Source organism: Rhinopithecus bieti, unplaced genomic scaffold, assembly GCF_001698545.2.
Source record: "Rhinopithecus bieti isolate Rb0 unplaced genomic scaffold, ASM169854v2 scaffold_1234, whole genome shotgun sequence".
In the NCBI taxonomy this organism is placed as follows: domain Eukaryota; kingdom Metazoa; phylum Chordata; class Mammalia; order Primates; family Cercopithecidae; genus Rhinopithecus; species Rhinopithecus bieti.
The window spans coordinates 261,672-274,711 of NW_016803318.1; the positions used below are offsets into that span (position 1 = coordinate 261,672).

At 40.9% G+C, this 13,040-nt stretch overlaps 1 protein-coding gene across 2 annotated transcripts in view; it reads left to right on the forward strand.

Moving 5' to 3' along the window:
* Positions 1-13,040, forward strand: part of RNF115 (ring finger protein 115) — an 84,350-nt gene that overhangs the window by 31,113 nt on the left and 40,197 nt on the right. Inside the window, exons 2-4 of one of the 2 annotated variants that reach the window (XM_017875001.1) lie at positions 5,875-5,933; positions 7,788-7,839; positions 10,272-10,329. In XM_017875001.1, coding sequence (XP_017730490.1) covers positions 5,924-5,933; positions 7,788-7,839; positions 10,272-10,329 — 120 coding nt within the window. In that variant the 5' untranslated portion in view covers positions 5,875-5,923. The remainder of the gene's footprint in view (positions 1-5,874; positions 5,934-7,787; positions 7,840-10,271; positions 10,330-13,040) is intronic. The other variant, XM_017874993.1, reaches the window with a different exon arrangement.

Here is a 13,040-nt window from a genome sequence, read left to right on the forward strand (position 1 = left end):
GCTAACACGGCGAAACCCCGTCTCTACTAAAAAATACAAAAAACTAGCCGGGCGAGTTGGCGGGCGCCTGTAGTCCCAGCTACTTGGGAGGCTGAGGCAGGAGAATGGCGTAAACCCGGGAGGCGGAGCTTGCAGTGAGCTGAGATCCGGCCACTGCACTCCAGCCTGGGCGACAGAGCGAGACTCCGTCTCAAAAAACAAAAAACAAAACAAAACAAAAAAACAAACAAACAAAAAAAAAGGAGATTAGATGCCTCTTGCCATGCAGAAAGTTACGGAAGTAGTGTTCTAGTTACAGGAAGCTTTTAGGCAGTGCTGAGCTTGATAAGTTCGAAGAATCAAAAGAAGGCTAGTTTGTGGCTAGAACACACTGAGGGAAGGGAGAGGTGGGTAGTCTAGAATGAGATTGTCAAGTTGAGCACAGACCAGCCTTGTAAATCGTGTTAAAGAATTTAATTTTAAGTGTTTTTGTAAATAATTGAAAGATTTTAAGCTGGGTAATGACGTGGTCTGTTTTATGCTTTTAAAAAGATGGTTCTTTTTTGATTTTAGGTTGGAAAGGACTAAATGAGAAGCAGGACACGACTTAAGAAGGAAGATATTCAGGCTGGGTGTGGTGGCCCACGCCTGTAATTCCAGCACTTTGGGAGGTTGAGGCAGGCGGATCACTTGAGGTCAGGAGTTCGAGACTAGCGTGGCCAACGTGGCGAAACACCGTCTCTATTAAAAATACAAAAATTAGCCGGGTGTGGTGGCACATGCCTGTAATCCCAGCCACTCTGGAGGCTGAGGTGGGAGAATTGCTTGAACCCAGGAGGCAAAGATTGCAGTGAGCCAAGATGGTGCCACTGCACTCCAGTCTGAATGACAGAGCGAGACTTCATCTCAAAAAAAAAAAAAAAAAAAAAAAAGAAAAGAAAAAGAAAGAGGGGAAGATATTTAGTGCCCAGAGCCAGTACTGACTTGGGTTAAGGTAGCGGCAGCGGCAGCAGCACAAGGAGTATGTAGATTTGGGAAATGTGTTTGTGTTTGGAGTACCAGGATTTGGTGGTGAGAGGTGAAAGAGAGGCGTTAGGAATGACCCTTGGGTTTCTAGTATGAGCAAACTGGTATGCCACATCTCTAGAGGGTGTGTGTGTGTAAGAGAGAAAAAGCGTGTGAGAGAGCATACATATAAGAGTGAGTGAGTCTGGAATTCAGAAGACTGGCCTGGGATAGAGATACACATTTGGGGGGAGTTAGCATATAGAGATATTTATAGCAATAGGAATGAGTGAGACAGGGAGAGAAAAGAGGGCCTAGCACTGTGATTTCATTTTGCTATTGACTCTTTTTTTGAATTTAATTTTAGACATTAGAATAGATAAGGTTAGCTTTCCAAAATCAGTCTCATTTGCATTCGGCATTCAGATACACTCGTGTGTGTATGTGTGTATGTGTATATGTGTGTGTGTGTGTATATATATATATATATTTTTTTGGATACAGGGTCTCACTCTGTTACCCAGGCTGGGGTACAGTTGCACCATCACAGCTCACTGCAGCCTCAACCTCCTGGGCTCAAGTGATCCTTTGGCCTCAGCCTCCCAAGTAGCTGGGACTACAGGCATGTGCCACCATGCCTGGCTAATTTTTAAATTTTTGTAGAGACGAGGTCTCACTATGTTGCCCAGGCTGGTCTCAAACTCCTGAGCTCTAGCAATCCTCCTGCCTCAGCCTCCCAAGGTGTTAGGATTATAGGTGTGAGCCACCACACCTGACCAGATAAATTTTCTTAATGGGAGAGAAAGGGATGGAGTTGCAGCTTTCTGGGAGGGTAGGGGATGAAGGAGTAGAGGAGGACTCAGGGATTTATGTGGTCCTCAGATTACTTTATTTCTGGAGTAGTTTGCAGTATGCCAGTTGTGAATGTGTCTCATCCTTCATGTGTGTAGTGGAGAAAAAAGGTTGAGTTTCTGATCCTCAGGGTAAAGTTGATATTAATAGTTACCTAAAGTTTTCTACATTCTGACCCCTATCTGCCTGTCTGCATATCCACATTCATACCACTCCCTTCCAACCTCCATGCATGCTGTTTTCTATCATCATGGTCCTAAACCTATTATTTCCTTTTTCATTGGACAAATATTTTAGGTCTCTGTTTCAGTCAGAGCTTTCCCTAGTTCTCCCAGGCAAACTCTGTATTTATTTCTGTTTCCAGTGTTCATTGATTATAGCAATTATTGTATTAGATTCGCTGTTTCTTGGTTTGACTGTCTCCTCAAGAAACTAATCTTTTTGACATGAGGGATTTTTTTTTTTTTTTCCTTTTTAAAAAGCACTTGAGGGCCAGGCATGATGGGTTATGCCTGTAATCCTAGCACTTAGGGAGGATCACTTGAGCACAGGAGTTTGAGGCTGCCATGAGCCGTGATTGTGCCACTGCACACCACTCTTCGTGACAGAATGAGACCCCATCTCTTTAGAAAAAAAGCATTTGAGTGTTTGATTTGCCATCCTGTCTTTCTTTGAAGAGTCAAATACAGCTTACATCATCTTCAGGTAAAACAAAATTTAGGGTTCAGAAACTATAGGGCATAAGAAAATAGTTGAACTGGGCACAGTATCTCATGCCTGTAATTCTAGCACTTTGGGAGGCCAAGGTGGGCAGATTGCTTGAGCTCAGGAGTTCTTCCAGACCAGCCTGGGCAACGTGGCGAGACCTTATCTCTTCCAAAAATACAAATAGCTGGGCATGGTGTGTGCCTGTGGTCCCAGCTGAGACCGGGAGGATTGCCTGAGCCCTGGAAGTCAAGGCTGCAGTGAGCCAAAATTGTGCCACTGCATTCCAGCCTGGGCAACAGAGTGAGATCCTGTCTCAAAAATAAATAAATAAATAAATAAATAAATAAGAAAGAAAATGGTTGAAAATGTCTTTCCTGTGCCTTTGGAGTCCAGGATGAGGTTAAAAAAAAAAATGTTTCCCAGATCTATTTTCATAGGTAGTTAAAATATACTTTAAAAAATTATTATAAGGCAGTCTCTAAAGTGTATTCTTGTCCCCAACGCTTGATACTATTTAAAATAAAGATTTATTATTGAAGGAAATAGAAATTGACTTAATGGAATTGTTTTGGTTATTTGAATTGTCATTTCTGTAGGGTATTTGAGAATGTTAGGTTTTATTTGGAATCATTGATAAACAGAAGATAGATTAGAATAGAAATATTGTACTACTTCATTGTTCCTAGTCTACAAATTGATTTATGCTGTTACTCAGTTTATGTCTCTCTCTTTTTTTTTTTTGAGATGAAGTTTCGCTTTTGTTGCCCAGGCTGGAGTGCAATGGCGCAATCTTGGCTCACTGCAACTTCCGCCTCCCGGGTTCAAGCGATTGTCCTGCCTTAGCCTCCTGAGTAGCTGGGATTACAGGCATGTGCCACCACAGCTAATTTTGTAATTTTTTTTTTTTTTTTTTAAGTAGAGATGGAGTTTCTCCATGTTGGTTAGGCTGATCTCGAATTCCCGACCTCAGGTGATCCACCTGCCTGGCCTCCCTAAGTGCTGGAATTACAGGCATGAGCCACCACGCCTGGCCCAATTTGTGTCTCTTGTATGTATGGTAAAAAGTGGCAGTCTCTTTCTTTACATAGTAAAAAGTAGCAGTTTCTTACTTTTTTTTTTTGAGACAAGAGTCTGGATCTGTCGCCTAGGCTGGAGTGCAACAGCACTATCTGGTCTCACTGTAACCTCTGCCTCCTGGGTTCAAGCAGTTCTCCTGCCTCAGCCTCCCAAGTAACTGGGACTACAGGCACATGCCACCACACCCCAGCTAATTTTACATTTTTAGTAGAGACAGGGTTTCACCCTGTTGGCCAGGGTGGTTTTGAACTCCTGACATCAAGTGATCTGTCCACCTTGGCCTCCCAAAGTGTTAGGATTACAGGTGTGAGCCACCGCGCCCAGCCTAAAAGTAGCGGTTTGTATACCTGTCATTATCATAATATTTTACTGCTTTGATATATGTATATATATAGTGGAGCTTTTTTGTTAGATTTGAAGAGAAAATTAGACGATGAATTCATTCTAATTAAAAAAACCTAAATTTTAGGCCAGGAGAGGTGGCTCGCGCCTGTAATCCCACCACTTTAGGAGGCCAAGGTGGGCAGATAACCTGAGGTTAGGAGTTCGAGACCAGCCTGACCAACATGGTAGAACCCCGTCTCTACTAAAAATAGAAAATTACCTTGGCATGGTGGCGGGTGCCTATAATCCCAGCTACTTGGGAGGCTGAGGCAGGAGAATGGCTGGAACCTGGGAGGTGGAGATGGCAGTGAGCTAAGACCGTGCCATTGCACTCCAGCCTGGGCAACAAGAGCAAAACTCCGTCTTTAAAAAAAAAATAAAAATAGGCCGGGCGCAGTGGCTCACACCTATAATCTCAGCACTTTGGGAGGCTGAGGCGGGGGGATCACCTGAGGTCGGGAGTTCAAGACCAGCCTGACCAACATGGAGAAACCCCGTCTCTAGTCTCTACTAAAAATACAAAACTAGCCGGGCGTGGTGGTGGTGCATGCCTGTAATCCCAGCTACTTGGGAGGCTGAGGCAGGAGAATCTCTTGAACCTGGGAGGCAGAGGTTGTGGTGAGCCAAAATCCCACCATTGCACTCCAGCCTGGGCAACAAGAACGAAACTCCGTCTCAAAATAAATAAATAAATAAATAAATAACCTAAATTTTAAAATAAAGAAAAAGATCTTTGGCACTCTACCTTTCAGCTGTCAGTGGAAACCACTTAGGTAGCTATGAAACAATTCTGCAAATATTTTGTGGAATTCTGTATTTGCCAGAGTATAATAGAAAAAACTAGGCTGGTACTGGACTGGGCGCGGTTGCTCTTGCCTGTAATCCCAGCACTTTGGGAGGCCGAGACGGGTGGATAACCTGAGGTCAGGAGTTTGAGACCAGCCTGACCAACATGGTGAAACCCCGTCTCTACTGAAAATACAAAAATTAGCCAGGAGCCTGTAATCCCAGCTACTCAGGAGGCTGAGGCAGGAGAATCACTTGAACCCAGGAGGTGGAGGTTGCAGTGAGCTGAGATCATGCCATTGCATTGCACTCTAGCTCCTGAGCTCCTGGGCAAGAGAACAAGACTCCATCTCAAAAAAAAGGCTGAGTATGGTGGCTCACGCCTGTAACCCCACCACTTTGGGAGGCCTAGGCAGGTGGATCAGCTGAGGTCAGGAGTTTGAGACTAGCCTGACCAACATGGAAAAACCTCATCTCTACTAAAAATACAAAATTAGCCGAGCATGTTTGTGCATGCCTGTAATCCCAGCTACTCGGGAGGCTGAGGCAGGAGAATCATTTGAACCCAGGAGGTGGAGGTTGCCGTGAGCCGAGATCATGCCATTGCACACTCCAGCCTGGGCAACAAAAACAAAACTCTGTCTCAAAAAAAAAAAAAAAAAAAGGAAAAGAAGAAACTAGGCTGGGCTCAGTGACTTATGCCTGTAATTCCAGCACTTTGGGAGGTTGAGGCAGGAAGATCAGTTCAGGAGTTTGAGATCAGCTTGGGCAACATAGCAAGACCTCATCCTCTACAAAAAATAAAAAAAATTAGGCATGTTGGCATATGCCTGTGGTCCTAGCTACTCTGGAGGCTGAAGCAGGAGGATCTCTTGAACCTGGGAGATCGAGGTTGCAGTGAACCATGATCCACTGCAGTCCAGCCTGGGTGACAGATCACAAAAGAAAAAAAAAATACTACTCGAGTCAGCAAGTACATACAGCATTTCAGAGCCTCAGCTTGTATACTGCATGTTATTCTGAAACTACAGATCTCACTTAACTTTCTAATGAAAAATTTTTGTTTCTTCCTTTCTTTTATAGGAATATATTTGTCCCAGATGTGAATCAGGCTTTATTGAAGAAGTGACAGATGATTCCAGGTATTGTACAAGCTCATGAATAAGTCAGACATTACATTATCAAAACTATTTTCTCTCAGCGTGGACTGAGTAAATTGAATTTGTTTTGTAACTTACACTCCACAGAGAGAGCGAGAGAGAGAGAGAAAGAGAGTGTCAGTGAGTGCATGAGCTTGCACAAGAGAGGGCAGAAGAATGAGAGAGAAAAAAGAAAGAAAAATGGGAAAATTTGGAAAGTAATAAGATAGCAGATGTGGTGATATGCACTGCTTCTGATTGTATGTGGCATTCTATGTACAACTGTATGCATGTCAGAGTAAATCTGGTAAGTTTTCATTTATTATCTGAGACTTGGGGGCTTATCTTAGATTATTAGTTGGTTTTTAGTGACCACTCTGATGCCTGAAGGTAAACTGCTGTTATACCTCTTTGGTGGGTTAGGGAGTGACTTCTGACATAGATACCTAATCAGTAAACATTCTGTTCTAGCCAGGGAAGCTGATTATTCCTCTACTTTGAGGAAGCCTTGAGTCTCTTGTTCTTACTAAGATTATTTGGCCGGTGTGGTGGCTCATGCCTGTAATCCCAACACTTTGGGAGGTCGAGGTGGGTGGATCACCTGAGGTCAGGAGCTCGAGACTAGCCTGGTAGCCTGGTCAACATGGTGAAACCACATCTCCTCTAAAAATACAAAAATTAGCTGGGTATAGTGGCAGGTGCCTATAATCCCAGCTACTTGAGAGGCTGAGGCAGGAGAATCACTTGAAACCGGGAGGCAGAGGTTGCAGTGAGCCAAGACTCCAGCCTGGGCAACGAGAGCAAAGCTGTGTCTCAAAAAAAAGAAAAAGAAAAGATTATTGCTGTCAAACTTAGGCCATCTTTCCAGTGTAATATTAATATATGGGTTTGCAATGCTTGGAATTTGTTCTTATTGGCCTTAGTAAAGGTATACAGCTGATAAAAGAGGAAATTTTTGGAAGTGACTTACATATTCTTTTTTTGTTTATGTGAACAAAACTATGAAATGTGTTTTCTTTTTTTTTTGTTTGTTTTTTGTTTTTTTTGAGACAGAGTCTTGCTCTGTTGCCAGGCTGGAGTTCAGTGGTTCGATCTCGGCTCACTGCAACCTCTCCCTCCCTGGTTCAAACGATTCTTGGGCCTCAGTCTGCCCAGTAGCTGGGACTACAGGTGTCTGCCACTGTGCCCTGCTAATTTTTTTTGTATTTTTAGTAGAGACGGAGTTTTGCTGTGTTGGCCAGGCTGATCTCGAACTCCTGGCCTCAAGTGATTCGTCTGTCTTGGCCTCTCAAAGTGGTGGGATTACAGGCATGAGCCACTGTGCCCAACCTAAAATCTTTTTTTTTTTTTTTGGGACGGAGTCTCACTCTACTGCCCAGGCTGGAGTGCAATGGCCGATCTTGACTCACTGCAACCTCTGCCTCCCAGGTTCAAGTGATTCTCCTGCCTCAGCCTCCCAAGTAGCTGGGATTATAGGCACCCGCCACCACGCTTGGCTAATTTTTGTATTTTTAGTAGAGATGAGGTTTCATCATGTTTGCCAGGCTGGTCTTGAAGTCCTGACCTTGTGATCTGCCCGCCTCAACCTCCCAAAGTGTTGGGATTACAGGTGTGAGCCACTACACCTGGCCTAACCTAAAATTTTAATAAATTTTAAAATAGCATTGATAGATGGCCTCTTTTGGTAAACACAATGGCACATTTGTTCTTTTGGGGCTATTTGGTTAAACACTGGTCTGAAAATGGAAGAAATACCGACTGGTCAAAAAGAATCTGTAATCTGAAGCATCTTAATCTTGGAGTGACTTTGGGGATTTTAATGGCAGTAGGTAATTCCTTTACTGTTACTGTTGGCAGAATCTAAAGTTGAAGGTCCCTTCCACAACCAGGAAAAACTACACATTTTACAGTATGTACTATTAGTTTTACTTTACTAATGATTGGTGATTATATGTGTAAACAAGCTGAAGCTTCTGGGGCAATATGTGGCATGGGATCTATTTTGATACAGTTAAATATCATCTTGGTTTTAAATAGTACAATACCAACACTAAACCTTTAAGATTAGCATGACTGCAAAATTAGCAGTTTTGTGTGGATGGCATGCTAACTTGGGATAGCTTTTTGTTTGTGCCATTATAATTGCATCAAATACTTATTTCAGGCACTTATGCTCTGCATGTGCTAAATAAAGGATATATTGGTTGTGGGGGAACAATTAATGGGCTTATTTTTTGCCAAGTTTTCAAGTAGTAACCCTGCTTTCTTTAGGCAGATAGTACTTTTATGCAAATATGGTTATAAATGAGAATGAATAACTGTAGGATGAATCTTTGTCTAGCAGGGAACTATGGATTCTGTGATTTTTGTTCTTAATTCTCTTATGTGTCTTCGTAGATCAAAGGTTGTCTTATATAGGTGCTATTGGTAGCAATTTACTCAAATACAAAGACTGGGTGTTTTGAAAGAGATTAGTGTTTTACATGAAAGAAGAAATCTTTTTCTTAGAATCCTTGTTTTAGAGGCAGTATGGTATTTCCTTCTATAAAGTTCATAAATATTTGCTGATTTAAATATTTAGCAATTGCATTGGTAAGTAGTGGAAGGGTAAAAACCAGTAAGAGGAGGTCCTCGCATGTAAATATTAGATGATAGGCTCCATCTGCTCTTAAACTTCCATGTAGAGGAGCACATTGTAAGTTTTCTTAAGCTTTGTAACATTTCTCAGAACAACATGGTGGTTTCTATTATCCCTTCTCTATGATTAGCTCTGTTACTCTTAAAATGTAAAGGAATTGTAAGGAAAGCGAACGGTGAGGTAGCTTCAGGGAGAGCAGAACCCCAGAAGATAAGAGTTGCAGTTTCAATTACCAAGGATATTTGAATCCTTGAAACTGTGTAGTAAAGGCAAGAAGGAAGAGTCCTGGAAACCTGTCTGGGCTTGAGCAATCAAATGGATACATAGCCACTCAACTTAGTTTTTTATGGTGTGTGGTAGTTCAATTAGCTGTTTATTTAACATAGATGTACAAGTACTTTTGGGTTTGTTATACATTTGGAGTGATTTTTACAAAAGTGGTTTTCTGAAATTAATAGAGGTATTAAATGGTTTCTAATCATGGAATAAGGCTTGAGAATGATTGCATAAAGAATGGCATTAGCTTTGCTTTTTCAATTTTGGTTTCAGACTAACTAGGGTGTGTTTGTTTCCTCAGTGAGCTCAGCACAATGCCTGGATTGGTATTGTAATCCTACAGATGAAAACTATTTGTAGTAGTTTGTGAACTTATCATTGGGGTGAGTGTTTGTATGTTTGTGTGCTTAAGTGTGTCTCTTGAGGTAGAAGTGGTATCCAGCAGTTCCTGTGATTCTTTCCATTTCCCCTTCCCGTATGTGTTAGCTTGTTTTCTTTGTTCTTTGCAAATTTCATGGGGACAGTGGGATTTAATATTTCTCTCCACTCTTCAGGGTCTTTGGGAATAGATAGTTATTTTATCATTTTCACATGTGATTAATTCAACAACTTTTATTTTTGAGTATCAATATAGGATATTGACATTGCAGGGTTTTTAAAGATGATAGTACTGTGTAATGTCTGACACTTAATGAACACTCTACGTGTATTTGAGAGGCATTAATAAATTGCAGTCTTTGCCTCCTGAATTTATATTGATGAAGGAGGCAAATGGGTTGAAATGGATGCAGCAAATCCTAGATATTTATAATGCCAGGTAGGTTTTAGAATCAAAGTGAGAGTGCAGAGGGGTGTGGAAGAGTCTTATTTGGTTGGTGAGTACAGAAAGGCTTGATGGAGGAGGTAGCATTTGAGATGGGTCCTGAAAGGTGGGTAGGGGGAGAAATGTTTATTTAATCCTTTTATAATGTTTTAAATACAGTACCAGGCCCCTTACGTTACTACATTTAATCATTCCTAAGAAATATTAACTATTGTAGCTGCACATGTTTTGTTCATCTGGTGGTTGAATGATTTTTTAGTGAAACATTTTGTTTTGTTAGTGTTTTTTGAGGATAAATGTTTTTCTTTTGATAGGTCAAATCTGAATTGCATTGCTGGCTGTGGGTCCTTCTTCCTTCTCTATGGTGACTTCTCCAATTTTTCACTGGATTTAGCCTTGAAAATCACTTGATTTTGTGGTTTATGATACTTCTCATAGATTAATTTACATGACAGTTATTCATAATTTCCTTTATAGGTGTTGTGTTGGGATGAGTTATTTTTCCTTATTGGGCTTTGTTCTCATTATGCCATTCTATATTTAGCTTCTGGGAGGGGAGCTTGTTCCTGGGAATAGAATCACCACTCATTCCTTTTCTCTTTAGTTTTTTAGGTGGTGGCGGCAGTCGGATAGACAATAGCACAACAACACATTTTGCAGAGGTAAGTTTTCCTTTAGCTATAGGAATTCTTTAAGAAGTGGTTAGGTGTTAAAATCATGGCAGATACTAATTTTCCAGTGTGGCAAAACATCAGAGTTTAACTGAATGTATAAGAAAAAATGTGGGCCAGAGTAACCCTTGGGAAGATTTGTGTTTTCAGTAACTGGGGCTTGAGCATGTTACCTTTGATAAACCCTTGATTAGGAGAAAGTAATAGCCTCAAACTGTATTCTTTTAAACTGGTAGTGTTTTTAATTCTTGTTTTCTACTTTGTTATTGTACATACAGTGTGAGAATAAAAGCTTGTGCTGTTTTGAAATAACAGTGTTGCAGACTCTGCTTTAGTGGTGTGACAACCAGGTAAAGTGCAGGCCAGGATGAGTTGTCGAAGTCACAATGAAATAGTCTTCAACCTTGTACAGAGGTACTGGTTTCCAGGGTTTACCTTTAGTCAACACAGTCATTTGGTGTAGATTAAGGATATATTTACTTGCCTTTCAGATCCCAAGATGGGGTCTGTAAATAATTTCTATGTCTTCTTATAATGTGGCGTCCATATTTTTTTTGGAAAAATAAATCTTAACTGTGATTTGAAAATAGGGTATTAGTCTTCATTCTTGAATACCATTTTATATCAAATCCAGAGTAATTTTCTTTTTTCACTTTGTCCATTGACCTAAAGTCTCTTTAGTTGTCTTTTTTTTAAAAAAAGAAACCATTGTAACTATTTTAAGTGTATAATTCAGTGGCATTAATACTCTCTGTTTTAATCATTTAGAGACTACAGCCCAGAAGGTACAAACCTGCCAGCCTACAAAAAACACTGATGTTTTTCTTTTGCTTGTTTGTATGTGTACCCTATATTGCCATACAACTGTTTGCTCTAGAAAGCTGACAGATGCTAAAAGTAAGAAATAAGTTAAATCCCATAATCAGGATTTCTTTGTTTTAGGATCATATTAGCCTTTTCCAGAGATAGCTGAAGTGCCTAGAGAGATAGCAAAATATTTCACTGTTTGGTATGTAAATTGAAATTGTACTAGTAGTATATTTGAAAAGTCGTATTTAAGAAGAAGCCTGTAAAACCGTAAGCTTCTTTCCCTTATTATTTGAAAATTATTTTAAGACCTGTAGCCCCCACATTTTGATGCTGTTAGATTTATCAGTATTGTGTGGGTAATGGTCCAGTTCTATTTAGGGTGGTTTTTCTGCTTATGGTCTGTACTACTTCTTAATATCCAGTATTAAGAGTTTTGGTTAACTCTGAACTGCCTAGATTGATTAGAGTGATTCCAGACAGATCATGTTTTGAAGTTCCATTTTTATTTTCTCATTTTAATGAATTGAAAAACGTTATTTAAAATGTATTCTGGGCCAGGCACGGTGACTCACGCCTGTAATCCCAACACCTTGGGGGCTGAGGTGAGCAGATCACCTGAGGGCTAGAGTTCGAGACCAGCATAGTCAACATGGTGAAACCCCATCTCTACTAAAAATACAATAAATTAGCTGGGCATGGTGGCATGCGCCTGTAATCCTAGCTACGTGGGAGGCTGAGACACGAGAATTGCTTGAACCCGGGAGGCAGAGGTTGCAGTGAGTCAAGATCGCACCACTGCATTCTAGCCTGGGTGACAGAGCGAGACTCCATCTCAAAAAAATAAAATAAAATAAAATGTATTCTGTTTGCCAGTCCTGGAAGCCTTTATGATTTCAGTATTCTTTTCCCTTGTGTGTGCTATTTGTGATAACACAGATTGTCACTTACTGATTATGCATATGCAGAAGAAGAAATTTCATTTGATTTTTCTTTAGTGTTCTCTTTTAGGTAATGGAAATAGATTGGTCTGCCAATTTTGTAGATATGACTCACCAGGAAGAGATGCATTGAGTAAGAAGAAAAATAAATATATGTAGTCAGTTTCCTAACTTTAGTAATGCTAAATCCGACACTGATGGCATGAGTTATTCTTCAGGTGTTAAAGTAATTTTGCTGATTCATAGCTTGTAACTTCGTGTTCTTTAGATGTTGCCAGGGATTTTTAAAAAATTAGCTAAGAAGTGTGTGTGGGTGTGTGTGTGTGTGTGTGTGTGTATGTGTGCGTGTTTGTGTGTGTGTGTATGTGTTTAAGAGATGAGGCCTTACTGTGTTGCCCAGGCTGGACTCGAACTTCTGAGCTTAAGTGATCCTCCCACCTCAGGTTCCGTAGTAGCTGGGATTACAGGCAGGTGTCACTGTACCTGACTAAAAGTATATATTGAATGTTTCATACATAGCACTCTCCTAGAAACAGGGCCAGGAAGTAAATGTCACAGTTTGCCTTGCCTGAAAGGAACTTAAAATTTAGTTGTGGAGCAAGTGAAACACTTAAGAAAACAGGGAAGGCTGGGCGTGGTGGCTCATGCCTGTAATGCCAGCACTTTGGGAGGCCAAGGCGGGTGGATCACCTGAGGTAAGGAGTTTGAGACCAGCCTGGCCAACATGGTGAAACCCCGTCTCTACTAAAAAATACAAAAAATTAGCCAGGCATGGTGGTGGGCACCTGTAATTCCAGCTACTCAGGAGGCTGAGGCAGGAGAATTGCTTGAACCCAGGAGGTGGAGGTTGCAGTGAGCGGAGATTGCACCACTGCACTCCAGCCTGGGCAATAAGAGCGAAACTCTGTCTCCAAAAAAAAAAAAAAAAAAAAAAAAAAAAAATTTAAAAACCTT